This window comes from Mustela erminea, chromosome 15 (genome assembly GCF_009829155.1).
Source record: "Mustela erminea isolate mMusErm1 chromosome 15, mMusErm1.Pri, whole genome shotgun sequence".
Taxonomy (NCBI): domain Eukaryota; kingdom Metazoa; phylum Chordata; class Mammalia; order Carnivora; family Mustelidae; genus Mustela; species Mustela erminea.
The window spans coordinates 76,412,761-76,439,014 of NC_045628.1; the positions used below are offsets into that span (position 1 = coordinate 76,412,761).

The 26,254-nt window shown below is 34.9% G+C and overlaps 1 protein-coding gene across 6 annotated transcripts in view; it reads right to left on the reverse strand.

The window, feature by feature from the left end:
- Positions 1–26,254, reverse strand: part of PAN3 (poly(A) specific ribonuclease subunit PAN3) — a 128,875-nt gene that overhangs the window by 26,517 nt on the left and 76,104 nt on the right. For 4 of the 6 annotated variants that reach the window (XM_032314389.1, XM_032314386.1, XM_032314384.1 and 1 more), the window contains 4 exons: positions 9,756–10,003; positions 8,569–8,625; positions 7,141–7,245; positions 6,261–6,318 (listed from right to left, as the gene is read on the reverse strand). In XM_032314389.1, the coding sequence (XP_032170280.1) occupies positions 6,261–6,318; positions 7,141–7,245; positions 8,569–8,625; positions 9,756–10,003 (468 nt within the window). The remainder of the gene's footprint in view (positions 1–6,260; positions 6,319–7,140; positions 7,246–8,568; positions 8,626–9,755; positions 10,004–26,254) is intronic. The other 2 variants (XM_032314387.1, XM_032314385.1) reach the window with 1 other exon arrangement.

The window sequence follows — 26,254 nt, forward strand, 5'->3', positions numbered from 1 at the left end:
CCCCTCTTGCCTTTACTAAATTCTTACATTCACTAACTCTTAGTTTTTGAAACCAAAGGAGACAGAACTCTCTATTTCATAAGTAAGGAAAATAAGGATCACATGTCTAGACAGGGAGTTGGGATGCAAACTCTGGACTCTGATTTTTTATAGTCCTGTGCTCTTAACCCCCAGCCAGTATTTTGGCCATAGTGCAAAACAAACACTGATTCAATCTAACTTTCAAAACAAGGTCAAGTAGCATGTTCTTCTGAAATAAAGCAGTACAAGGAAGGTATATACACACAAGGGAATGTAGCTGTAATTTCTGCCCATTTATTATTTTAATAATCAGTGTAATTTCCACATACAGATGATGAATAAAAAAATAAAAATGCTCCTTATTAGATGAGGAGCATCTAATAAGAGGAAGTCATTAATTTCAAAATAGTAAAAATGTAATAAGTGCCTACTATGTACTGGTGAACCCGTATTAATGAAATACAGGTTATCGAGACACTTAGAAAAGAACGACAGAGATTTACAGAAAACATAATACAGTAAAAGGAAAATACATATGAAACTAGTACAACTCACTATGGCACTGGTCCTTACATTTTAGCACCCCTCAGAATCATAGAGAGGATTAATTCAGTTTGTTGGGCCTCATGCCCAGTGTTTATTTAGTAGATCTTAAGTAGGGCCTAAGAATTTGCCATTCTAACAGGTTTCCAGGTGATACAGAAAAGATGCTGCTGGGTCAACGACCAGAGTTTGAGAACCACTACACATGGAAACAGAAGGGAGAAGGGAGCCATTCCCAAGGATACTGAAAGATGTAACAGAAGATTTGGTACATAGACTACATATACTACAAACTGAAGGATGAGACTGCTTTCAGTGAGCTAAAATGACCTAAGAAGAGTGCTTTGCTTTATGGCGAAGGAGTGAAGAGAACCACCACCACCAAGGCTTGAATGTGTACACTGTGTTCAGGAACTGCAAAATCTCATGTGGTGGGAGAATACGGTACACCACGGAGGAGGAGCCAAGTAGAGAAAAAACTGACAGAGTTATGTTGGGACTGGATCAGAGGGAACTGTAAGTGCTATACTAAGGACCTGAAACTCACTATGCCAAGCAGTGGCACGCATAGATAGCATCAGCGGGACAAAGAGTGAGTGAGGGACACAATCAACTAAAAATCTTACACTCTTAACTCCTTTATTCCTATTTGTACTTTCAAACAAGGCATGTTGAATTCTCTACACTGCAGGAAAAACAAACAAACAAAACTATGGATCAGTAGAATACTAGGCACTATCCAAAGGATATCCTTCCAGTGTCTAATTCTGATGCTATGGAGATATTTTACACCCAATCTGCATGTAGCTAATTGCTAGCAATGCAAAAAATAACTCTTATCCTCCTCTATGAAAAAGCCAGTGTGCACATTCATTTTAATATTCCTGCTCTGTAACAGGTCTTATAAAAGGCTCATGACTTAAATATAATCTTCAAAATGCTTTTTATGTTTGTATATTATGATTTTACCTTGTTTCAGAGAGTAACCTTTTAACACTGTATTTCTCACTCTACCCTGAAATAATCAAATGTGGCCTAATATTAACCTTAAAAACCAAATGTTTCCACTGATAGGACTATTCATTGTTGTTCTGTTCTTTCTTTGTTCCTAGCTCAACTGAACAAATGCATGAAATTAAGTACGAATAAAGGGAAGTGCCTTTATGAATAAAAGGGGATGCCTAAATCATTAAATATCAAAAATCAAAATAAAGAAAAATCAACTTGGAAGACTATGGACAGAGCTGCACTCTTTAGTTCAGCCCCAAGTGTTAGCTGGGGTCCAAGTCCACCAAATAATACTAACAATAATGATAAAAAAAGAAAACGTCAGTGTCTTTGCTCTACTCAAACCTACCTCCCCTCAAAGAACATACAGAATGACAGGCTAGATCTAAGGTATCGACTGTCTGAGACTCACTACTGTTTCTTAACCTCAGCACTATGGACATATTGGACTGGATCACTCATTGTCGTCGTGGACTCTTCTGTGTATTGCAGGGTATGAAGCAACCTGCTAGTAGCCAGTAGCACTCCACTGCCAGGTATGACAACCAAAACTGTTCCAGACATTGCCAAATGACCCGTGAGGGGGAAAATCACTCCTGTTGGGGAACCCCTGATCTACAGGAAATAAATTATGATTTCAAAGTTGAGAAGTACTAATCTGGTGGGAGTATGAAGCAGAGAATGGAAGAGAAAAAAAAAACAAAACACCAGCAAGATCAAACACTAATAAACAAGTCAACATGAGATGAAGATTAACAGTAAACATAAGACACGATAAAGAGCAGTTAGAACAGTGACAGAAAAAAAAAAAGCATTTATTAAAATTTGTTGAACACAGGGGCACAGAACTGGATTAACCATAAGCTTTAGCTTGTGACACTCAAATCACTGGTTCATGTCTATGCAGGGACTGCTTTTATTTAATTATGCTTAATAACATAATAAGCATCTGCAAACTCAGCACTCAAAAGCTCAATTACTTTAACCTACATCTAAATATATGGCTCTCTACCAACCTCTGCCTTCCTTCTCTCACTTCCTTCTCTTTTTATAGTTTTATTACATAAAAATACACACATACGCATATACATACATTTACTTAAATGTAAATACAGAATTTTAGTTAACTTTACAAAAAGCTATCATGCTATATGTAGTCTCCTGCAACTAACTTTACTATTATATTACTGAGAGTCTTCTGTATTGTTGCATGTCAGTAAACTTTCTTCATTTAAGCCACTGTACAATGTTCCACTATCATTTGAATTGATCAAAGTTTCTGCTATTTTAAGCAACATCAATATGGATACTTTACACATTTTGCATTTGAAAATGTATAGGAGGGGTACCTGGGTGGCTTAGTTGATTAAGCCACTGCCTTCAGCTCTGGTCATGAAATCGAGTCCTGTATCAGACTTCCCCTGCTCTGCGGGGAGCCTGCTTCTTCTCCATCTCCCTCTGCCTGCCTCTCCCCCCTGCTTGTGCCCTCTGTGTGTGTGTGTGTCAAATAAATAAATATAATCTTTAAAAAAAAGAAAGAAAGAAAAGAAAATGTATAGGAGTTTATGTAGTTCCAGAAGAGAATTGCTGGATCATATTGCATACCAGATACTCAAGTTTAGGAGTTTTCCAAAGTGGTAACAGGTTCACCAATTTATAGTACCAACAACAGTGTACTGGAGAATCTGCAGATCCGTATCCTAATACTTTATACCACGAGACTTTAAAATCAAGCTCCTGAGTGGCTCAGTCAGCTAAGTGTCTGCCTTTGGTTTGAGTCATGATCTCCGGGTCCTGGAACAGAGCCCCCCATGGGGCTTCCTGCTCAGCAGGGAGTCTGCTTCTCTCTTGCCCTGCCTTTGCTCCTCCCCACTGCTCATTCTCTCTCCCTTGCAAATAAATAAATATAATCCATAAATGAATGAATGAATGAATAAAATGATATCTTATTTGTATTTTCCCCTAATTATCAATGATGTTCAACATCTTGTCATATATCTATTGGTCATGTGAATTTCTTCTTTCTTCACATGCCTACTCCTCTCTTTTGGCCCTTTTTCAATTGAGTCATTTATGCTTTTACCTGATCATGTTTTTTATATTCTTCATCAGCTGTGCGAATACCTTCTTCCAGGTTTTTTCTTTACTCTGAGTATCTTTGGATTGTTTTTAATTCTAATTTAGTAAAATTTATCAGTATTTTCTTTAAGAGACAATGATCTTTGTCTTCTGTAGAGGAAATCTTTCCCCACTGAAATATTAAATCTATTCACCAATTTTATAGTAAGAGTTTCTATAGTTTTGTTTTATACAGTTGAGTTCTTTTTTTTTTAGACATTTTTTATTTATTTGACAGAGAGAGAGAGAGGGAGGTGTCACAAGTAGGCAGAGAGAGAGGGGGAAGCAGGTCCCCGCTGAGCAGAGAGCCCGATGTGGGGCTCGATCCCAGGACCCTAGGATCATGACCTGAGCCGAAGGCAGAGGCTTTAACCCACTGAGCCACCCAGGTGCCCCTATACAGTTGAGTTCTTAATGAACTTGGAATTGATTTTCAGATGTGGTTAAAGATAATGATCCAATTTTATCTTTTCCCATAAAGAAAACCATTTTTCCAATGCCTCCTTTCCCCATTGACAATGCCACGTATACCACAGAATGTGTCCGGGCTCTCCTTAGCCCTGTCCATTAACCAATCTGTCTAATCCATTGCCCTGTCCACAGTTATTACAGACTCAAATCATGCCTTCCGTCCCTCAATACAACCAGATTCTTGTTCATCATCTTCAAAGTACCTCAGGTAGTCTCGGCCATTTGCTCTTTGATAAATTTTATCATATAGTATGAAAAGCTCTATTATGCTATAATATAATTTTAAAAAATAAAGATCAAACTTTGATTGAAAGTTTAGGACTTTCACCCCTCTCTCCTAACTCCCACATTAGACAAAGAAGTTAAAGATTCAGTTCACCACTAAAAGCTAAAGATTTCATCAACCCTGCTCACACAATGAAACTTCCAATTAGAACGAAAACAAACACAAAATCTTAATAGTAGAATTCAGAGAGTTTACAAGTTGATGAAAACACTGAGGTACTAGGAGAGTGGCACACCTGGAAAGGTTATGCATATCCCCGTCCCCCCTCCCCCCCCTTACTTTGCCCTAAACATCTCTTCCATTTGCCTGTTCTGAGTTGTATCCCCTATACTAAACAGGCAGTAGTACCTAAAGTGAGTCATTGTAGCAAATTACTGAAACAATGGGGTGGGGGGATGGGGAAGTGGTGGTAGTGGTTGTGGAAACCCCCAAATATGTAGTTGGCCACACAAAGTGTGGGTAGCCTGGGTAACCCATTTCAGCTGGCATCTGAAACAGGAGTATTTCTGTGGGGCTGAGCCCTTAATAAATAGTTAGGACACAAAATCGGCGTCAGAAGAATTATGAGTAAAAACAACTCGCATGCTTTGACTGCAATTAAACCGAACCTACACATCAGTTTAGAAAACCCGACATTTTAATCATTATGTCTTCCTATTTCTAATATAGCATTTTACTCTATTTATTCATCTTACTTGATATCTCTTAGTAAGTCTCCCCTACTGAGATTATTTCACATATCTTTTGCTGTGTTTATTCCTAGCTGCTGATAACCTGAAACGACTGCAAGTAACATCTTTTCATCATATTTTGAAGTTAATTGGCTACTGGTCTATAGACATTTAACTGACAGGTATTAATCTTATATCCACTATTTCCTAAATTCTATCATAATTTCAAATTATGTCTAATCTCCAATTATATTATTTATACATGACATCATAAAGACTAGAAAGGCAAAAATAAACCTATTTTCTCCTTTTACCCTGGCTAGGGCTTCACAGACAATGTTAAATAATGAGGGAAAATTCCAACCTGAAAATCTCAAGGCTATGGTAAGTTCTAAACTGAAAAGATTGGTCTTGAGGCATAATAGGTAGACATATTTCTTTTAATTCTTTAGCAATCAACAAGATACACAGTGGACTATGCTGAATCCTTGATTACAACTGCATGTTTTGAGATTATCTCTATGGCAAATGTATTCCTACTACCTTATTTGTAAAGTTCTGCTCAATTATACCATATTTAATCTTGCTATATACAGAATAAGTTAAGGAAAGAGATTCTAATTGCATTCTAAGAAACACTGTGGTACAATCAGAAAAACCTAGGTTTAAATTCTTACCCAACTAGCTGATTACTAGCCAAGTTACTTAGCCTTCCTGTCAACTTCAGTTGTCCTCATACATAAGAGGGGAAAGATAGTATTCACATCTAGGTCATAAAATTTTTGTGAGAAAGTAAGACATAAAGAATTTAATTAGCACACTGGTACACCATAGTTTCAAAAATAGTAATTACCTTCCCCCTCTGTTTATCCATATTTCATCAAGTTTCAGAAGACACTAATATTTCCGTGCACAGTGATGTAAATCACCATGAATTCTAAAAGCACTTTTCTTTTTTTTTAACAAACTAGAATATTGTCACAAAAGTGAAGTAACTACATGATCAGTGGCATCTTGGAACTCTTCAAAAGTAGATTTCAAATAAATATATTCATAACTAGCAACTGCTACTCAAGACATAAAAACATGTACATAAAGATTATAATATCCTTTAAAAGGATAAATTCATATTCATATTTTACCTGGCATATCTGCTTGATCAATTTGAGCCATTGTTATTAAATGCCTGTTAATCAGCTCCTAAGAAAAGAAAACAAGTATATTTACATATAAACATAGCTTCTGAAATCAGATTTTCTATTATAACTAACGTAAGTATTAATATTTTGGGGTATGTGTACTTTTTAATGTTAATAACATGAAATGATACTTCTAATAATGATAAAATGTCTAACTAGATAGGACAGACCTAGCCACAATTACGGTTGGGGTGAAGTAGCTGTCTATAACCCAAAGCACATAACTAACCCTGTGGTGGCAAACTCAAGGCCAACTCTAAGCTTGTCAGTAATTCACTTGTCAACACTGGTACAATACTGGTATAACCTACTTCTGTAAAATAAAAATTTTTCTGAGAATATAAGTATAAAATGAAATTCTACATATCAAATAGCACCTAGGTTAGTTTACCTTAAAAAAACTATTTGATAAAACTTACTTTATAGAAAATTTTAAGCTCTTTTAAAATAAGGTTTATTTCTAGGCCAAAACTACTTATTCTCATCCTATAGATATTAGCAAAAAGTTGTCTGAAGGTTAGAAACCATTTAAATAATTTATTACGTTAGAGAGACTTTTCAATGTACAGGATAGGAAGTATAAAAAGGTGTCCCATTTAAACAGCTTGTCTGTTTTATGTCCCAATACATACTTGCAATTTTCTTGAATAACAGGTTTCCTTAATAAACAAATCAACGAGAACTCATAAATTCTAAATTCTATCTACTTTAGTACAGCATATTTGATTAAGTTGTATGATTTGAAGAGCTTTGTTCTTTCCCCAGTTGTTTGCTAAAGCACAACAGACATAAAGTATTTCCACCAGGGACTCTGAAAGCATACCTGTCGGAGTTCATCAGCCATGAAGAAGGAAGGTGCATTTGCTTTTGGTTGCATATAAGCAACATGAGGTGCAGTTGGAGGATAAATATGATAGTTTGGAAATACCTAAAAAGGTAGGGAGGCGGGAAATGTAATGACCAATTGTTCTCAACTGATAAGCTTTATCATTGTTTTGATAAAGTTTTAATCTTTAAATGACAGTGATAGATAAATGAATACATTTTAATGATAATGAATTAAACACCTCAGAAGAGCTGTTATTACTATACTTTTTGAATGAACTCACTTTAAAAATAATCTCATAATGTAATACTGAATATAAAAATCTAATGAGAAAGGAAACATTTCTTCGACTACAGTAAAATTTAACTTCCAATGAGAAGCCAAAGCTGCTCTTTGGAAGAAAAGTTATAGTTTGTAAATATTTTTTAAGCAGTTGAAAGAGAGGATGAAAGGAGATATTCAAAGTGTTTGGATTCAGTCAGATAATGAGGTAACATTGCCCTGGCTCACCAAAGAACCACCCCCTTGACGGGCTTTTTGTGGCCAACCTAAACAAACCGTTGTGTTCATACTGGCTAAACGCTTCTCCCATCCAAGTACTAACCAGGCCCGACCCTGCTTAGCTTCTGGGATCAGACAAGATCGGGCGTGTTCAGGGTGGTATGGCCATAGACCCGGCTAAACACCTCAAACTGCAACCATAAAGAGGACCAGCTGACTTACTCTGGGTCTGGGTTTGCAGCTTAGGTGAACAGAAGGGAGCAACAATCTACTTAAATACTTTCTGGGCAAACTACAGCCAAGTTACTAAATCTTCCAGCTTCTCGGAACTGAACTCTTCCCACCCCTTGCTTCTTCTCTTTTCCTATGCCTCTCCTTCCTCTTCACTGGTCCCTGACACAAAATCGAGGTACATTCTAAACTATCTTCTCTTTCTTCATTTTACAAGCTGAAACACTCCCCCACCCCACCCCGCCCTTTGAAAAATGAATTCAGCTGATTTCTGCTGCCCTCAGATGATTACTCTTGCTCTGAATCTCAATCGGGAAGTGGTTTCGCAATACCTGTAAGGTTTCCTTTGACCTTTATCTGTAGGGAGAATAATACCTCCTTTTTCTTGCCTTGGTTTTCTTACACCAGATAGCACAGTTTGGCTTAACCACCTCAGGTTTACCATGAGCATATTTTTAAGAGTGGTCTGAAGGGTAAAAACATCATAAAAATGTGCCATATATAATCTCTACAAAAACAGTTGAGACAGTTTTGTGACAAAAAAACCTCTTTATAGATTAAATTTTCTCTTTCTACAAATATGATAAAATATAATAAAAATGTAAATAATTACAAAATATAATAAACCCCCAAAAAAGGTAAAACATTGATGGAATTCTTACTTGAAAGAACCAAGGAAAGTCTCTACTCTACCTCAATTATTTGACCTTCTGTTCGGCAAGCTGTTCTGTGATAATTTTTGAAAGATCTCTGACCAAAAACAAAACAAAACAGAAAACTATTAGCTATTTATTAGTTTTTAAAAAGCATTTTACATAATTTACAAGTACTTCTATAAAAGTTTTAACATTTATTTCTCATAAGGAGGTCAGGGATTATTATCCCCACTTACAACTGGGGAAATGGGCTCAGAGGTACTAAGATTCATGAGTCATGAAACAATGGCAGGACTGAGACTCTTAAAAAATATAAAAGAACTTTGACATCTTTCCATTCAAATTGCCTTTTAGTAAAATACTAATCAAAATAAACCATTAATTTAACTTGTGAGATCAAAATCTGCTTACTAAAATCCAAATACACTTTTCATTTAAAATTGATGAAACTACCATCTGAAATTATGTCAAATGTCTACAATTTAGATCAGCTCTTATGTTTTCATGGAATTTGCCTTTCTAACTCACAAGATTTTCAACTACTACTACTTCTTTTACTGTATTAATTAAAAAACAATTTTTGAACACAGACATAGTTAATTAAGCTAAAAGGTACAATTTGTGGAACATGACGACATTTCCCTCTCTGCCCTTTCCCTCCTCCCTCGTTAGTTCTTTCCTCACCCATGATCAGGGGCCTCCCCTGGGTTTCCCCCCTCCTTACCAAAAACCCATTTTAGAGACCTCTTATCACTACGGGTCCTCCACTATCCAGAATCACTGCCTCATCTGAAGCAAGAGTTGATCATGAGTTTGCTTTCAGTAACTAGGATAAGAAACCATCTACTTTCTCTGACTTCTTACTAGAAGTAAAACCACCTATAACTATAAACAAGTGTAGCAAACCTCAGCTCTAGGTAGCACAAGTATAAGGTAACCCCATGAACAAAACATGCCATGAAGTACTGAACTAGAGCTTGAATATAATTTCATTTGTGATTAAAACCAGATTTGTCCAAAACTGGAATTATTATTACTGCAAAAACAGTTTACTTTGAAGAGATAAGGAGAGATTAGAATTATCGTCTAAGTTAGAAAATCAAATACTCACTTTTTCACATCACAATAAAAAGATGCAAGAGAGGGTAAACCTCCTCATTAATCTCATTAATAAGAAGAAACTGTTGTAAGAGTACTATCACTTCTCCTTTAATGCAGACATACCATTCCACTCAAAGGTGCTGGGGTTGTGTCTGTATAGAAGTAAGTCGTCCCACCAACAGTTTCCTTTTGGATCACCTGACCAGAAGATGGAGTCTGAGAAACAGGATTATTAACAGGTGTAGAGGCACTAGAAGGCACCATGTAATTTGCTGGATTTGGAGTGTGACTTCTTCTTCTAGGAGCAGGAGAAGTATGTGGAGTGATCTTGGGAGAATGAAGAGGGGAAGATCCAGCAGACAGGGACATTCCTGAAGAAGATATAAAAATGTTTCTTAGGGAGCAAAAATTGGTTTTAAAGAAACACATCTGGAAAATTAAAATGCAAACATTCATTTGGAAGAAACATCATCTTTAGCAAATTCAAGGGCAAAAATAAAAGCCATAATTTTATCTTGGTTTGTTTTAGAGAAAGCTTTGATGAAAGCAAATGTAAAGATGTTTCTTTTTTCAAAGATAGACATTTTCAAATAAACTAGGAAATTTATTGCAAGAATAGTCTCCTCCATATCAAGGTTTACATGAGAAACTTCAACAGTAAGAATCATTAGTAATTTGACAAATTAATTTAATGGAAAAATGAGAAATAACAAACTGGGACTCTTGAAAGCCTTTTTAAAAGCCTTTCTTTCATAAAGGACCCAATTCCCTTTTTGTGAAGAATTATTTAAAGCTATGGCTATTAACAATACAAACACCATGTTACCCTAAAGTACTATAGTATTAAAAACCAAACTATTTAATGAGTTTTACTAGACTTCTTTTGGCCAAATACAATTAACAGAATGGTTTGAAAAAGCAGAACAACTAAGTCTAGTCTTAGCTGAAATACATGACAGCTTATACATTACATTTTTTAATCAAGCAATATACTGTTCTGATGCCTTTTATCTTTAACTCTAAGTAGGCATATACTAAAACAAATGAAAATTTCTGCAGATGCATACTTTCTAAAATTAGGCCAACTGATGCCACTAGATTCTAACAAAAGTTTTATTCAAACGCAACTAGTAAGAAACCATTCTTTGTAAGGCATCCACTATTATGATTCTAAGGTGAAGAAAGGGAAAGGATAATTGTCAGTAACCCTTCAGGAGATTCCAAGCTAGCTGAGAAAACAAGACCAGGTCACATGTAAAAGACAAAAAATGACTTACAAAAACACTCAAATATAAATTAATATACTGCAAACTACATGCATAAATGCAGATGAAATGCAAATTAATTAAAACCAGGTAGGTTAATCAAAGGCTTAATGGAGGTGATCAGTTCTGAGCAGAGATTGAAAGGGGTTTCTAGAGCTACAGTTACACTTTCTGAAAAACTCGGCTTATCCACAAACTGTTTTCTGGCCATTTGGGGAATGACTAAAACCCACACTTTTAGAGTAACGTGCCATCTCACAATGCAAGGAAAAAGTTGACCAAAATGCCTCTGGTCAGAGAAATATAATTAACAGGGACATGAATTTCAATGTTGAGGCATTCATTAAACACCAACATTGTTTTTTGGAAAGATGTAGCTGGACAAAACTAAAGTGAGATCTGAGATTAACACTAACTTTACTCTAAACAGCTCTTTGCACTTTTTAAGAGCCTTAATTTAATTATTTTGTCTGGTTTTCTGAGCAACTAAATGAGTTGGGCAGGTGATGCCGGTCAAGTTACAAGCACCATAGTAGAGATTAGAATTCAGACATCAAGAGGTTTTGATTTGACCGGTGACATTTGTGCAAATTCAACAGCAAAGCCAGGACTCAAACCCAAGTCTCCAAACTCCAAACATAACACTCCTACTGCTATAACACAGTGTCTACTGCACTGACATTAAAATAGGCCAGGCATTCTCAAGTACGTCTTAAATGTGTCTGACAGACTTTAAAAATCTAAACCACTTTTCAAAAAATCATTATTTATAAGGAAGCCAGGCTACTAAATTAAGATATGCTTATTTAAAAAAAAAAAAAACTGTCCAGAGTTCTATTCTTCTAACTCTATATTACACATTTAACTGAAGAATAATCCAAAAAGCAAAAATTGAATTATTTAACTATTTTCAAAAGATAAATACTCCCCACTTACCTAATGTGAAATGCATTTAAGATAGTTTTCCTAAAGCTAGTGTCCAAGTCTTTCCAAGACAAAACTGGCCAAGTCACCAAAGATGAATAAATTTGTTTACCACCTTTAAACTTAAAGTAACAGCAATAAATAATAGCTACCGATTCTTGAGCACTTTCCACGTGGCGGACCCTAATAGAAGTACTTCATATACATCAGTCTATGTAATCCTCACAACAACCCTGTGAGGTAGGTATATAGTATTCACCTCACTGTGAAGAAAAAAGGTTTTAAATGTATTGTAAGGACGAATCTAGGTTATTAAACCAAAGAACCAAGACTCAACTCAGGTCTGTTTGATTCCAAAGCCTGTGCTCTTAGCCAATATGCTATCCAGTCGCCCAGTTCCTAAGTCTTGTACTAGAGAGCCGAAAGGGGATCCATTGCCCACGGTAGTAGCCAGTACTCAGTTTGTGACTACGTGAGCCACACAGGGTGGAGGAGGTGCAGCATGGGGTGCAGGGTAAGACTCTGACATCAAAGTAGGTGTGCAAGTGAGACAAAAGGTAGACTTTCTCTTTAAGGCTGAATACGTGGCAAAAGATTTACCAAAAACAATCTGTGGTCAGTTAAGAAGGAAATTCAAGTACAGTAGAATTTTTAAGTAGTAAAGTAAAAGCTTTCTCTTAAGAATTTGTAATTTTGTAGCTATTCTAACAGAACGTTACAGCACTGAAATCTGAGTTCATATATCTGAGCTGAGGCGGATTACAGTTATTTAAATACATTCAAAATGAAACATGTACAATATTAAGCATCACCACTCATAGGGGCAACAGGCTATTTAAATGTATAGGAAGCTAAAAATGAAATTAACCCCTAACTTAGCAAAACATCAAACCCAGTCACAGAAGGCACAGCTTTGTGCCACCAGAATATTTTACAAACATGTTAAAGAACTGAGTAAAAAATGCACACATCTGCTCAAAGAGAGGTATTCTGTACCTAACTACTGTGAAGACAATGGGCACAACATAGTTAATGTCAACTGCCTAGATACAATACTAACTTACCCACAGCACAAAGAAGTAGAACAATATTATAGAAAAGAGTAGTCAAAAATAAAGAAGAATTAAAATGAACAGATTTGGTTTTATCTCTCTCACATGTAAATACTCCATTATAAGTTCTATCTTTCCTTATACTAGGGATAAGTGCTACTTGTGATTATTACAACACTAACATCCTGCTCTTCACTGGTATTCAACCACCAGAACACTAAAGCAAATACAGTAACCACTGAGGATACTGTACCATAAGAGACAATCTGGAAGAATGAAAATCTGTATCTAAAAAATGATTCAGAAATATTTCATTTTTGAATTTATTTTTTGTGTTAGTTTTTGTAGTTTACTCTTAGAATGACATTTTGGTGACATCAGATACCATAACTACACTATAATTTATTAGGTGAATATGCAAACTGTGAGACCTAAATCATGTATGTTAACTGCTTTAGAACATTTAAAACAATCTTCTCTTAAATGTATCCTAATTCAAATAAAAGTGAGGAAACAGTAAAGAGATGCTCCCTGGAGGAGTTAACCAGAGGAATTAACAAAATGTAAGATATTATATTAAAAAAAACTTCAAGGCTAATATATAGAGACAAAGTTATCAGTGTTTTTGGATGACATGATTCTATACATGAAGAACCCAAGAAAACTAACAAAAAGACTCTTGTAATAATGACAGAATTCATTAAAGCAAATGGTTACAATATTAATATATGCTAAATGAACAGCATTCCCAAATACAAGCAACCAGTTAGGGCAATACTGTTTCTAGGGAATGTGAGAGACTAAGGTAACATGATACCCTCCGCTCAACCCCCATCAATGCTGTGAACAGATGGAACTACAAGATATAATATGACCCAAATTTAAAATATAGCTCAGGTAAAAAAGAACAACAACAAAAATATTCCAAGAGTAAGAAATGTTTAAAAAATTTGGAATTATGAGGTTATACTGTGGGCAGTTTGAGAAAAAACCTAGGCTTTGAGACTTTAATGCCCACATGAGAATATGAAACATGGCCTTCAGCCCATAACACATGGGGAATGGAATTCTAATTCAGTGTGAAGCCAAGAAGTCTGGAATAGCTGCCACATCAGTGAATGTAGAATGAGAAAACGTCTTTCTACCTACTGGTGCATAGAGGCAAAAAGTAAGCTTGCTTGTGGAAGAGAGATGGAAGAAAGGCGGCAGCTGGGGTTGTATCGAGAGAGAAGAACCCGGTGCCTGTAGCATGTACAGGTATAGGGGAAAAAATTATCAGAAGACGTGGTATAGGCATCCCAGTGAGAAATTAATATAAAGCTTAAACTGCATTGGACACTTGCATGAAGCAAACACTAACTGTTCTGATGAATGCTTCTACAACTCAGAACACACAAAAACTCGATCTCTCCCCAGAAAAACAATTCCACTTTTTAAAAGAACTCCCAAAATAAGAGTCAGCATGCACAATATACTTGAGAATTAATACCCCGAGAAAAAGGAATCTCAGAAAACAGAATGCTGTAAAAGACATAAAACTTAAATGATTAAAGACATGAGAGAAATGACAAACATCATGAAAAAACAGAATATTTGTTCTTCTGAAACAGAACTAGACTCTTTAAGAGTGAAAAACAATCACTGAAATTAAAGGGAAAATTCAATAATGGGCTAGTATGCAGAATATATAAAGAACTCTTATCATTCAACAGTAAAAACAAATTTTAAAACAGGCAAAGGATGTGAATAAACACTTTCCAAAGAAGATAAACAAATGGGAAGTAAGCATATAAAACAAGCTCAACATCGTTAGTCATTAGAAACATAGAAATCACAACCACAAAACCACCTCATACCACTAGAATACAATCAGAAACAAGGACAGTAATATTAGCAAGCAAATGGAAAAACTGAAATCCTCATGCATCGCTGATGGGAATGTAAAATGATGCAGTCACTTTGGAAAACAGTTTGACAGTTCTTCAAATTGTTCAGCATAGTTATCCTATAATCCAAAAACTCTACTCCTAAGTATGTTACCCAAGAGAACTGAAAGCATATGTTTAAATACACACTGTACCTACATGTTCATAGCAGCACTATGGATAATAGTAAAAAAATACAAACAACTCAAATGTCTATCAACTGATAAATGTGTAACTAAAATCTGATCCATCCATACAATGGAATGTTATTCTCCCATGATAAGATGGGGAAAATCTGGCTATGTGCTATAACGTAGATGAAGCCTGAAAACATTAAGTGAAAGCAGCCAGACATGAAAGGCCATTTATTATATGATTCTATTTATATGAAATGTCCAGAACAGGCAAATCTTTTATAAAGACATAAGTCAATTAGTGCTTTCCAAGGACTGGAGATAGAGAAAATGGGGAGTCACTACTACTGGGTATGAAGTTTCCTTTTAGGGTGAAGAAATGTGGAATTAGACGGTGATGATGGCTACACAGTTGTGAATATGTTAGCATACTCACCAGTTAGTATACTCTGAAATGGTGAATTTCATGATTTGGGGGTTTTAACTCAACCAACAAATAATAAAAACATTGGGCTTAACTAGAAATATTGAGCTTATATTAAGAAGAGATTAAAACTCTACTAACAGAAACAAAACGTGACTCAAACAAAAGGAAATAAATACTCGTACTTACTTGTTATAAACATTTCAATTCTACCCTTAACTAATGCTAGTTCAATATAATACCAATAGAATTTTTTATAATTAGGCAAACCAATTATAATTAACTGAAAAAATAAACATTAAGAATAGTCAGGAAAATTACTAAAGAAAATTAAGCAGAGTAGAACAAAAGTAAAAGAAGAAAAAGTATGATATAAGACCAGAAGATAGTAAAAAGTAATAAAAGCTACATTAATTAAAAAAAAAAAAAGCTACAGTGATAAAAATGTTTGATAAAGAGTCACATAAATAGTGGGTCCATACAGAATGGGCACAGAACTTGACCTCAAATACGTATGAAGAAGTAAGATAAAGGTGGCATTTCAAACTTTAGTGGAATAGAGGACAGTAGTCAGATATGACCATTTACTGCTGGCACTAAATGATACAATAAATACAGATATAAGCAAAGCTAATTATTTAGAATAAAAAAGATATAAGCAAACTGACCCTTTCATTCATTTTACCTATATAAATTTCAAATAAATATTCAGACTGAATAGTTAAGAGTTCAAGAAGAAAAGTACCTCAAAGAATATTTTAAAACACACCATATTATGAAGACACAAAATGAAAAAAACCAAAAGAAAATGTTAATTTAACTTCTTCAAAAATAAATTTCCAACACGGCAAAAAAAGGTACTTCCAACACTTAAAAAATGGCTAATCTGCTTAGTATAGTTCTTAAAATCATTAAGACAACGGAAAGCAATTAAAAGCAAAAGGAAAAATTACGCTACTAGTCATTTTGTGGACAAGAAAATTAAATGCCTCAAATATAAAAAAGGATGCAGTTATTCACTGACAAAGAGATGCAATTTAAGACCAGCATTACCACTGGCCTCCTTCACAGACTGGCACAGATTAAAAAAAAGTTTATTTCAACAATTATTAAAAAGGTGGGTAGCATATAAACTGTCACACACTTGTAGTATCAGTTATTACAATCTCTTGGAAATCAACTTGGCAATACCCATCAACTAAAACTTTTTAATTGACAGGATAATGGTAAACAATTCAAAGCCATAAAATGAAAAATAAAAGCTGGGAACTCCATAAAAGTGGGTATTTTTGTTTTGCTCATCTTTTAGACCCACAGGAGTCACTGAATAAATGCTTCACAAAAAAGAGCTCAGGTTACTTTTTAAATCCCTACTAGGAAAAAACAAAAAGTAATTATTTTTTTCTTTCAGAAAAGTTAAAAAAAAGATGTCCTCTCAAATACAGATGCAGCTGAGATGCCAAGAGTAAAGATCTCCCTAAATGTGAAACATCAGAAACATTCCTTTTAAAATCAAGACCATGACAAAAAAATGCCAATTATGACTATTTCTAAATAATACCACACAAAGGCCTTAGGCAATACAACAAAATGATAGAAGAAAGGTTGCAAAGGAAAAAAATAAAACTATCATAATTTTCACACATACAAGAATCTATAAAATATTAGAAATATAAAAGTAATCAACATACAAAGGTCAATCCCATTATCTACACACTAGATACTTAGAAAAACTTTATTTTTTAAAGACACCAATTATAATGCCAACAAATACTATGAAGTGTTTCAGAAGCTCCTACAAAATATATTTAAGACCCGAAACACAGAAAATTACATAACTCTGTAGAAAGACCTGGAAAAAAGGAAAAGAATAGATAGTCCATGTTCACAGATACAAAGATGTAATGATGATGATTCTCTTCATCTAAAGATTCAATGCAATGAAGACACCATGCTGCCTCATGTATCCACAAGTCTCCCAAGCTCCTTCCTCCTCTGGGAGGTTAATCAACAACCTTCCTGGCCAACACCAAATTCTCTAAACCCCGTCCTTACAGTCAATTCCAAATCATCCTTCTAAAAAGTCTTCTCACTCTATAAAACATTTTCTCAATACCCATATATTAAAATTATTCCCATCATTTTGGATTTTATCTTTTGCAGCAGGTACCACACATTTTAAATTGTCTCTTTGTAGGAAAGAACCATATACTTTAATCCTCTCTGTATTCCTAACTATACTTTGTTATAGTTGTCAGCACACAAGCAATCTGTTAAAAATAAATAAATACAGAGGTGAAAGTTTCCTCTTTTTAACATCAACAACCAAGATGCTAAATAGAGCAACAGCCATGACCAGGTAATGGAGAATGCCATCACCAGAATTACCTGAGTATAACAAGAAGGTGGGAAGAAAAAAAAAATCAATGTGTATGCTATCAAGATGTTGACCATTGCTATTTAAAAGCAAACGTGAAACAAGCCAAACACTGTTATGAAAGAAAGAGAGGAATTTGCAAGAATTTGGAGTGAAGGACACTGTTCTTAAAAGAACAGTTTGATTATTCCAGCATTACTCTTTCCAGGTTAATGTAGCTTGCATAAACTTAGCTTACACTAATAATTTTAACGAAGTTCCAATAACCAAATTAAATCCCCAATAATAAATTGTCATGTATGACTATACTTAAGAGAACAGTTTAAATAAGAAATTATCAAAATGCATCTCATACTGAACAGATGGAACTTAAATTGAAGAAAAATAGAAGAAGCACTATCTTCCCAGCAATAGAGTCAATATTTGGTGCCTCATCCAAGAGAAAATCATACTAAGGAATTCATGTGATAAAACCCAGTTGGTACAAAAGTTACTACTAAAATTACATATCTTAATTTATTCATTTTTTAAATGAAATTCCCCAATAACACCACCCTCCTAAAATAAACTGATACACAGTTACAATCCCAAACACAGGCACTACGTTTTTACTCCTAAACTCTAACAGGGTCTTAAACATAGCAACAATGCGTTCTTTTCTTCGACTTTGCTGATGATTTAAAGGATGGGTATAAAAGGTCAACTCCAAAGTAAAGTTCAGAAAACTTCCCCTGACTTGCTCTTTCAGTGCTTAAGACACAAACTTTAATCTTAGTTCATTTCTATCACTAACTGTTCTTAGCAGAAAGAGAAAGTGAGTTTCAGTATTTTATTGTAATCATTTTAACAATTAAAAGTTTGGATATCACGGAGTTATTTGAAATTTGATTATCTGCAATTTGCAATCTGCCAAACAAATTATTTGAAATTTGCAACTGACAAATAAATCCCCAAGATACTCTAGGTAACTCTACTGTATGCAGGACAGACTTCTACTGAATAGAACCTCTTGAAATAAAATGTTAAGATTTACAGAATAACAAGAGAAATGGACTAAACTCTCCATGTAATAATTACTGTATAAATAAAACTGCTTTAAAATATAATCAATCCTTAGAGTTTCTCCATAAATTTAGTAACAAAGATCCTTGGCTGGGGGGTCCTCAGGACCACCACCCCCCCATGTTTAGAAATTCACCAGAACGCAAGGGATTCAGCTTATAGTTGCACTCATGGTGAAGATTTATCACAGCAATGTAACAAGCATACACGTCCATTTTCTCAAGGGAAAAACACACAGGTAGAGCCCAGAGGAATTCATGTGTAGGGGTTTCCTTAGGCTCTCTTCCTCTCATGAGGGTTCACACAGCTCACTATTCCTCCAGTAACACGTGTACAATACATGTGGTGTGCAGCATAAACCTAGCTGTTTACATAAAGAATCAAGGAACAGTAAACCACCCTCACAGGTTGCGGAACAACAGGAACACTCCTTAACTCCAAGTTCCCGGACATCAGCCAAAGGCCAACCTTGCAAGCAGGCTTTTTCAAAGACAAGAATCTTTAGCCTGCTATGTTAGCTCACTTCTGCACAGACACCTTGAATTGCATCCAGTATAGTCACCACTGTTTCATAATTTTGCTCTACAGTAAAGTGAATATTGTTACAGAAAAATCTAAGGGCAAATGTTTTGTTTTTCCCATCTAAACACATACCTCAGGGAAGGAACAGAAGAAAAAAAGTAAACCTTAAGATAGGGCAATGAATTTCACTACTTTTTATCTATACACCTTTAGGAAAGATTACATATATTAGTGACATATACTCCATGGCTAGGAAATACAGCAAAGAAAAATTAAATGTAATTCATATAAGAAGGAACTGAACCTATGTGCTTCCTCAGCTCCTATCTCTAAGTATTTGACCTATTTAAATATACACACTAAATGTTATGGCTTATACTAAGATTTAGCTACTAACACTAAATAGAAAAGACTTTTTTACTATCAATAGTTAGGTTGTATTTCTTAGCTTCTAGCATACAAAAACTGTAGAAGCTATTCAAAAAGTTTACTTACTTAAACATTAGAAAATTATGAAAGAAAACTTTATACTTAGTAAATAACTGCTGGATTCTGAGGAATCCTACAGAGGATCATCTAGGCTATGATTTGGTATATGCATCATAAAAGTAGCTGCTTTCAGTTTCAGTAGCTTAAAAACTATTCACAACCTTTAACTCAGAAATTCTAGTTCTAGAAAGTATCCTAAGAAATCACCCTAAATCCTGAACGATATTTACAGTTAAGATAAATGTATATATAGATATTCATAGTTAAGATAAATGTGTGTGTATATATATATATATATATATATATGAGAACATACACATATGCTCTTTTTTTTTAGATTTTATTTACTTATTTGGCAGAGAGAGACACAGTGAGAGAGGAAACACAAGCAGGAGGAGAGAGAGGGAGAAGCAGGCTTCCCGCCAACCAAGTAGCGAGCCCAATGCAGCGCTTGATCCCAGGACCCTGGGATCATGACCTGAGCTGAAGCCAGACCCTTAACGACTGAGCCACCCAGGCACCCGATATGCTGCTTTTAAAAAGATAACACTATGATTCAATTTTTTAATAGATAAAATAACTTTTTAAAAACCAAAGGCAATTTGAAGGTTAGAGAAAATATTCTCAATCAACTAAAGTCTATTAAGATGCTAAGAATGGTTTTAGGGGAAAACAGCTCATTGTAAGTGATGCATTATAATGTGAAGTAAAAATTTTTCTCATGACATAGTTATTTGATCCAGTTAGGAAATATAGAAAAGCTATTTAAATAATTAATAACATTACCTAAAATAAAATTAATTTCTTGTAAGTTTACACTCTGAATAACCTTGAGCATAAGCTTGTTTGATAAAATATTAAAGTCATCATCATCTATATTGCCTTATAATAAAACAGAGAAATCTAAAAATCCTAAATTTAGAAAAATCCTTAGTCAATATTTTTGTTTCATGATAATCACCCCACTTAGTCACCCTTAAAGTCCTAATTATCTTTTTAAAAATAATTAAGAATCTATTTAATTATCTACTAAAGAGAATTAAGAATCTACTTCATGAACTTACCAATAATCTGAAGAAAATATTTTATAATTTCCAATTTTTAAGCCAGAAGTAAATTAAGTTTTTTTTCTCTTTTTACAAATCAGACAGTTGGGGCCCAGTGATTTGTTCAGTCATAGAAATTTAGTGATCATACAAATGAAACTAGAATCTAGGCCACTTGAGTGTTAATACAGCTCGAGTGTAGTACTCATGCTGTTGAATTTGACCTAAATTTAAATCCCTAATGACTATATAAAAGAAACATACCTAGAAGGAAAAGTTATAGTATAAAGAGAAAACCTGGTTAAGGGCAGAAATGGCAAGTTTTTTCAAGTCAAATATAAAATATTAAAGGAGGGGAGAATGGTGCAACCAATTAAAAACAATGATCTGTTAATAAGTTTCTGGAATTCTACATAAGTCTCAAAATGATACCATCAGTCCTAAAGGTTTAGATACTATGAAAAGAAATATGTGTATGAAGCCATGTATACCTGCCAAGACAAGAGTGATTCAGAAGGCCCTTGAATTTAAAAATTATGGAAGAATCAGAGATTCTAAAGAATCCTAGCAATATGGATGTCTAGGTTATTTTATTTATTAAAGATTTTTAAAATTTATATATCTAGTGACATTAGTTTTTCTCCCCCTCAAAAGTTATTATTAAATTGATAGGATGCATTTTATAATAGATGGCACCTGAGAATCCAGGAAAATATGGTAAATCTAGATTATGGTTTTGCATAATTTTCTGCCAAACAAGGGGACTGAGAGCAAGATTCTTCAAGATCTTGCCATCAAGTAAGAAAGTCTATTTTAATTTGGAAACATTTTACTATACTGTTAAGCCACAAACTGAGGTAAGAAAACTTTCAAATAAACATACAACTGAGATAACAATCATACAGGCATGTGTGTATTTTAAATATGGATCTAATCCTCGAACAGACAGTACAAAATAAAACAAACCAGCACCCAAAAAGCAAAACAATTAGGAAGTAATAGCTAAGATAATAGGCTTTACTTCTTTCCCCATAATAATTTCATCATCCCATCAAATTATCAAAACTGGCTAAAAATGTTCGTAAAAGTACCAGGTTTAAGGTCAAAATAACCACGCAACTAATGAATCTATGTATAAAAGCTCATTATCTACAGCCCAATTTTCCAAACTCTGACATGACAGATGATCATTTGCACTTCTAGCCTGAACAATAAAAAATACTTAGTAGTGAACTAAAATACTGACTAGGTAAAATTCCCATTATTTTATATATTCTAAATCATGCTAACTTTCAAATGACTAAAATAAATCTATTTGCAATCCTAAGCCACAGGATTATGTGTGTTACCCACAGATGTACTTTTGGCCAAAATATTCCCTATGACAAGCCATACCCTATTTTTAAAGGTCCCCAAAAAGACAATCCACAGTATTCCTGAATAATTTACTATGGCCTAGAATATTAGGATAAATACTTGCTTTCTACAGTTTAAATCCCTCACTGTTTCAGATTTTAAAATCCATTTATTTAAACATAATTATTCTCATTTCCTCAAAGATTGATACTAAAAAATACTGTACTTTTCAAGGCAAAAACTGGTAATTATCAAAAGCATATCACAGTATTAACCACAAGCCAAAATGTAAATTATTCACAGATCTAGTAAATACACACTAATCAAATTAAGTTCAATTTAGTCCTAGAAGTTTCACACCAAAAATGCAAACTACCTTTGCAAAGATGAAACAACCCAAATGCCAAAAGGTTTACTTGAAAGAAATGTTTACAACCCCATGTGAAAAAAGGGTACTTGGATTCAGCAAAATCCTATGCTGACCTTGTGAGGGTGTACTAATTCTTGCTGGCAACAAATAGCAGTAAAATTTCTATACTTTAAAGAATTGTTCCATGAAGTGTGACAAAATGAAAACGGAGTCAATAAGGATATTCATGTTAATTGCCAGAACTGATTCCTTCACAAACCCTGTTTTCACAACAGCAACCCCTTATGATTAGGGGAATTAAAAGTTGCTGAACTCAACAATCCCTTCAGTTAAACCAACAGACCCCTCATAGAGCTGTCCAACGCTGCCCAAACTATCCATCCTTTAGTCGGATCAGTCAGTTTCATGAATTGTAGGATTTATCTTCAAGTCCAGTGCTGACTCAGAGGGTAGCTTGTTCCCTAGAGAAAACAACCAACAAAAATCAGAACAGCTACTGCTCATAAGCTCTTTCAACACCCAAGTGGAAAGGACAACTTACTGGGTCCAAAAAATAGTTCAACTTCCTTTCAACTAGAGAAATAGCCAATAAACAGAAGGCAGCTATGTGCCATAGGTCTTGGTTAAAGCTTTCACTCAGTTACAGCAAAGAAATGTTAAATAAATTAAAAAGCTTATATGAAAAGCTATCACACAAACTATATGGTTTCTCACTCAAGAAGAAATTTACAGGGAATATAAATGGAAAGTATTCCAAGGGCCAAAGCTGTTGTTTTGTTTTTATCTTTGAGAGCTGAGTTTTGCGTGCATGCACACATGCACACTCATTCGTGCAAGAAACAGAGAGTGAAGTGGGTGAAAATTAAATGTCGCCACCCAGAAGTAGTCTCCATGTCATAGGGTAGCTACACTTAACACCATACATAAAAAAACTAGTGAAGTGTTACATAATCCCTTAAATCCAAGATCTTCATTCATTAGTTAGAAAAAATACTCTGAATCAAAAGATAAAAAGAGTAACGTGTTCTGTTTCAGGACTTGGCAATAGTAGGTTGCCTTCCCTATTATTTCTAAAACCAAAAAATCAACATGCACAGCCTTTGAGCTTTGAGATATACCACAACAGAAGTAGGGGACCTTTCCACTTCAGGAGTTAGGGATTTTGTCTACTATATCATGCTATTAGGGAAAAGGGAAGCAAAATACTCAGTAAGAAAGGCAACTAGGGATCTCAAGCTAATTTCAGAACACAGAAATGTCATTTTGTCCTTTCACATGAATTAGATTAAAAGATTTTCATAAAACAAATACGTTACTCAAGACTGTCTCCAAAAAGAATCATGAAGGTGACCAATACAACTAGAATCATGAAGGTGACCAATATAACTTTTCATTTTTTAAAAATTTATTAATTCTATTATTTATTCATTCAAGTGTGGGAAAATTCTAATCAAAATCTTTCCCTTGTCATTTTCAAGTTGTAATTAGAAAATTCTTGATTCTCAACTAAGAATCTCTGTGCCTGACCTCAGATTTATGGAAGATAAAACTAGCAGAACCAATACCCTGCCTTGAAAACTGTACTCAGTTGCATATAAGCATCTGACTGACACTTTGGTCAGGGGTTTCTGCTTCGGTGTGGCCTTAAAGTCTTACTGACTCCTCACATTCCCAGCCTTTGTCAGAGAAAGAGTTGAGCCCTAATGTGCATACTGCACATCACTAGAGAGTCACTCAAATCACTGTCTGTATTCTGTGGTTCAGAGGAAAAATGCAGTTCAGAAAAGCTCCAACGCTCCCAGTTTCCTTCATATGTACCGGTAAGTTCCTTCCTACTGAAAAATAGGCCTTGTGGGCCAGTGGTTTTCAAACTTTATCAGGTAAAACCCTAGGCTTCCAGAGTAACTTCAGGGTTGTGTGAATTTCTTGATCTGAAATTCTTTTATCTATTTTTTCAATATTTATTAAATCAGTAATAAAAATCACATATACAGGTCCAAACAGTATGCATTCATTTTTAGCATACTAGAGATTATCACCAACATACTCAGTTTGTATCAGATTACAGTATTTTCATGGACATCCCAGAATAAAGCCTCTCTCTCCTGTCACCGCGCACGCTCTCTCTTTCTCTCTCTCTATATATGGGTTTTTTGTTAGGAAGGTAGACTCTGGAGAAATCTTTATTTAAATGCACAGGTACTTATACAAAATTGAACAAATAAGTGTACAACGTACACATGTGAATTGTGATTCTCATATTATATGATAGAAAATATAGAAAAGGAGACTGAGTAACAAAGAGTAGTTACTATCCTTTAGCCACCAATTTCAATCTATTGTGTCCAACAAACCACACAGACTTGTTATTATCACTGAATAACTTTATGAATAAGTTTTTAAAATCTAACCCTGTAATACCAGTTTTAGCGACTTTATATAAATTTAGATTTGGAGATTATATATCATCTCCACAAGTGTTCTGCTGCTTTGAAAACCAGTGTTCTAAACTCTAATTAAGGCTTGGTATTCCTGGTTCACAGGTCCCCTAGGGGCAGAAATGGTAATTAAGTCTAGTTTCTAATGCCTGCTGAGTGGGAAGTGCCTGCTACCTGTACTCCAAATCACCTTACCAGTCTTCCCTCCTACTAGCCTCCTCTCCGCACATTCTCACGGATCTCAAAACACAGTATGCCAAACTCTGGAGTGTTAATGGCAATCAAAACTGGTAAAGATTTTAAGAGAGGGGTACTAGATACTTTAAATATAGGAAGGAAATAAATATAGGAGGAAAAGGTATCTATCTCAGTGCCATTTTTCATTAATTTTTCCAAGTTTCTATCCAATCTAACCTTTTCCACTTGCCTAGCAATTTTATTTTATTTTTTTAAGATTTTATTTTTAAGTACTCTCTACTCCCAATATGGGCTCCAACTCATGGCCCTGAGATCAAGGGCCACATGTTCTACTGACTGAGCCAATCAGGCACACCTGCCTAGCAATTTTAATCTTAAAATGAAATCCCACTCTTCTGATATAACAGAGATGAAATACCATACCACATGCATCACACAAATGGTAGACTTCAGATATTTCTTTGAAAAGATAAGTGAAAAAGAAATTCTATATAATAAAAGCAGTGACTAAAAGCCTAAGGTGGAGAAACAGAATTATCCATAGGAGCTAATGATAGTCCTTTAAATTGTCACATGGAATCACTGCGCGCTGGTACCCACCCACAGCTTGTTTTAAAAAAACAAAACAGAGGCATCTGGGTGGCTCAGTCAGTTAAGCATCTGGATTTGACTCAAGTCATGATCCCAGGGTTGTGGGATCCATCCCCTTTTCAGGCTCCTTGCTCAGTGAAGAGCCTGCTTCTCTCTCTCCCTCTGCCTCTCCCCCTGCTTGTGGACTCTCACTTCCTCTCACTCACTCCCACTCTCTCTCTAATAAATAAAATCTTTTAAAAAACAACAACGACAAAGTGCAACTGGTTAAAACAAAAGCAAAACAACACCCTGCCCTAACCTAGCTTCTCTAAGGAAACTCCATGGACTTCCTCACCATCAGCACTTAGGGGAGTAACAGTGCCTGTTCTAACAGAAGCTTGCTTCAAGCCTACGCTTCGGTACCACATCTGAGATTTTCTTCACATCTTTTCAATCTTTTTACCTAA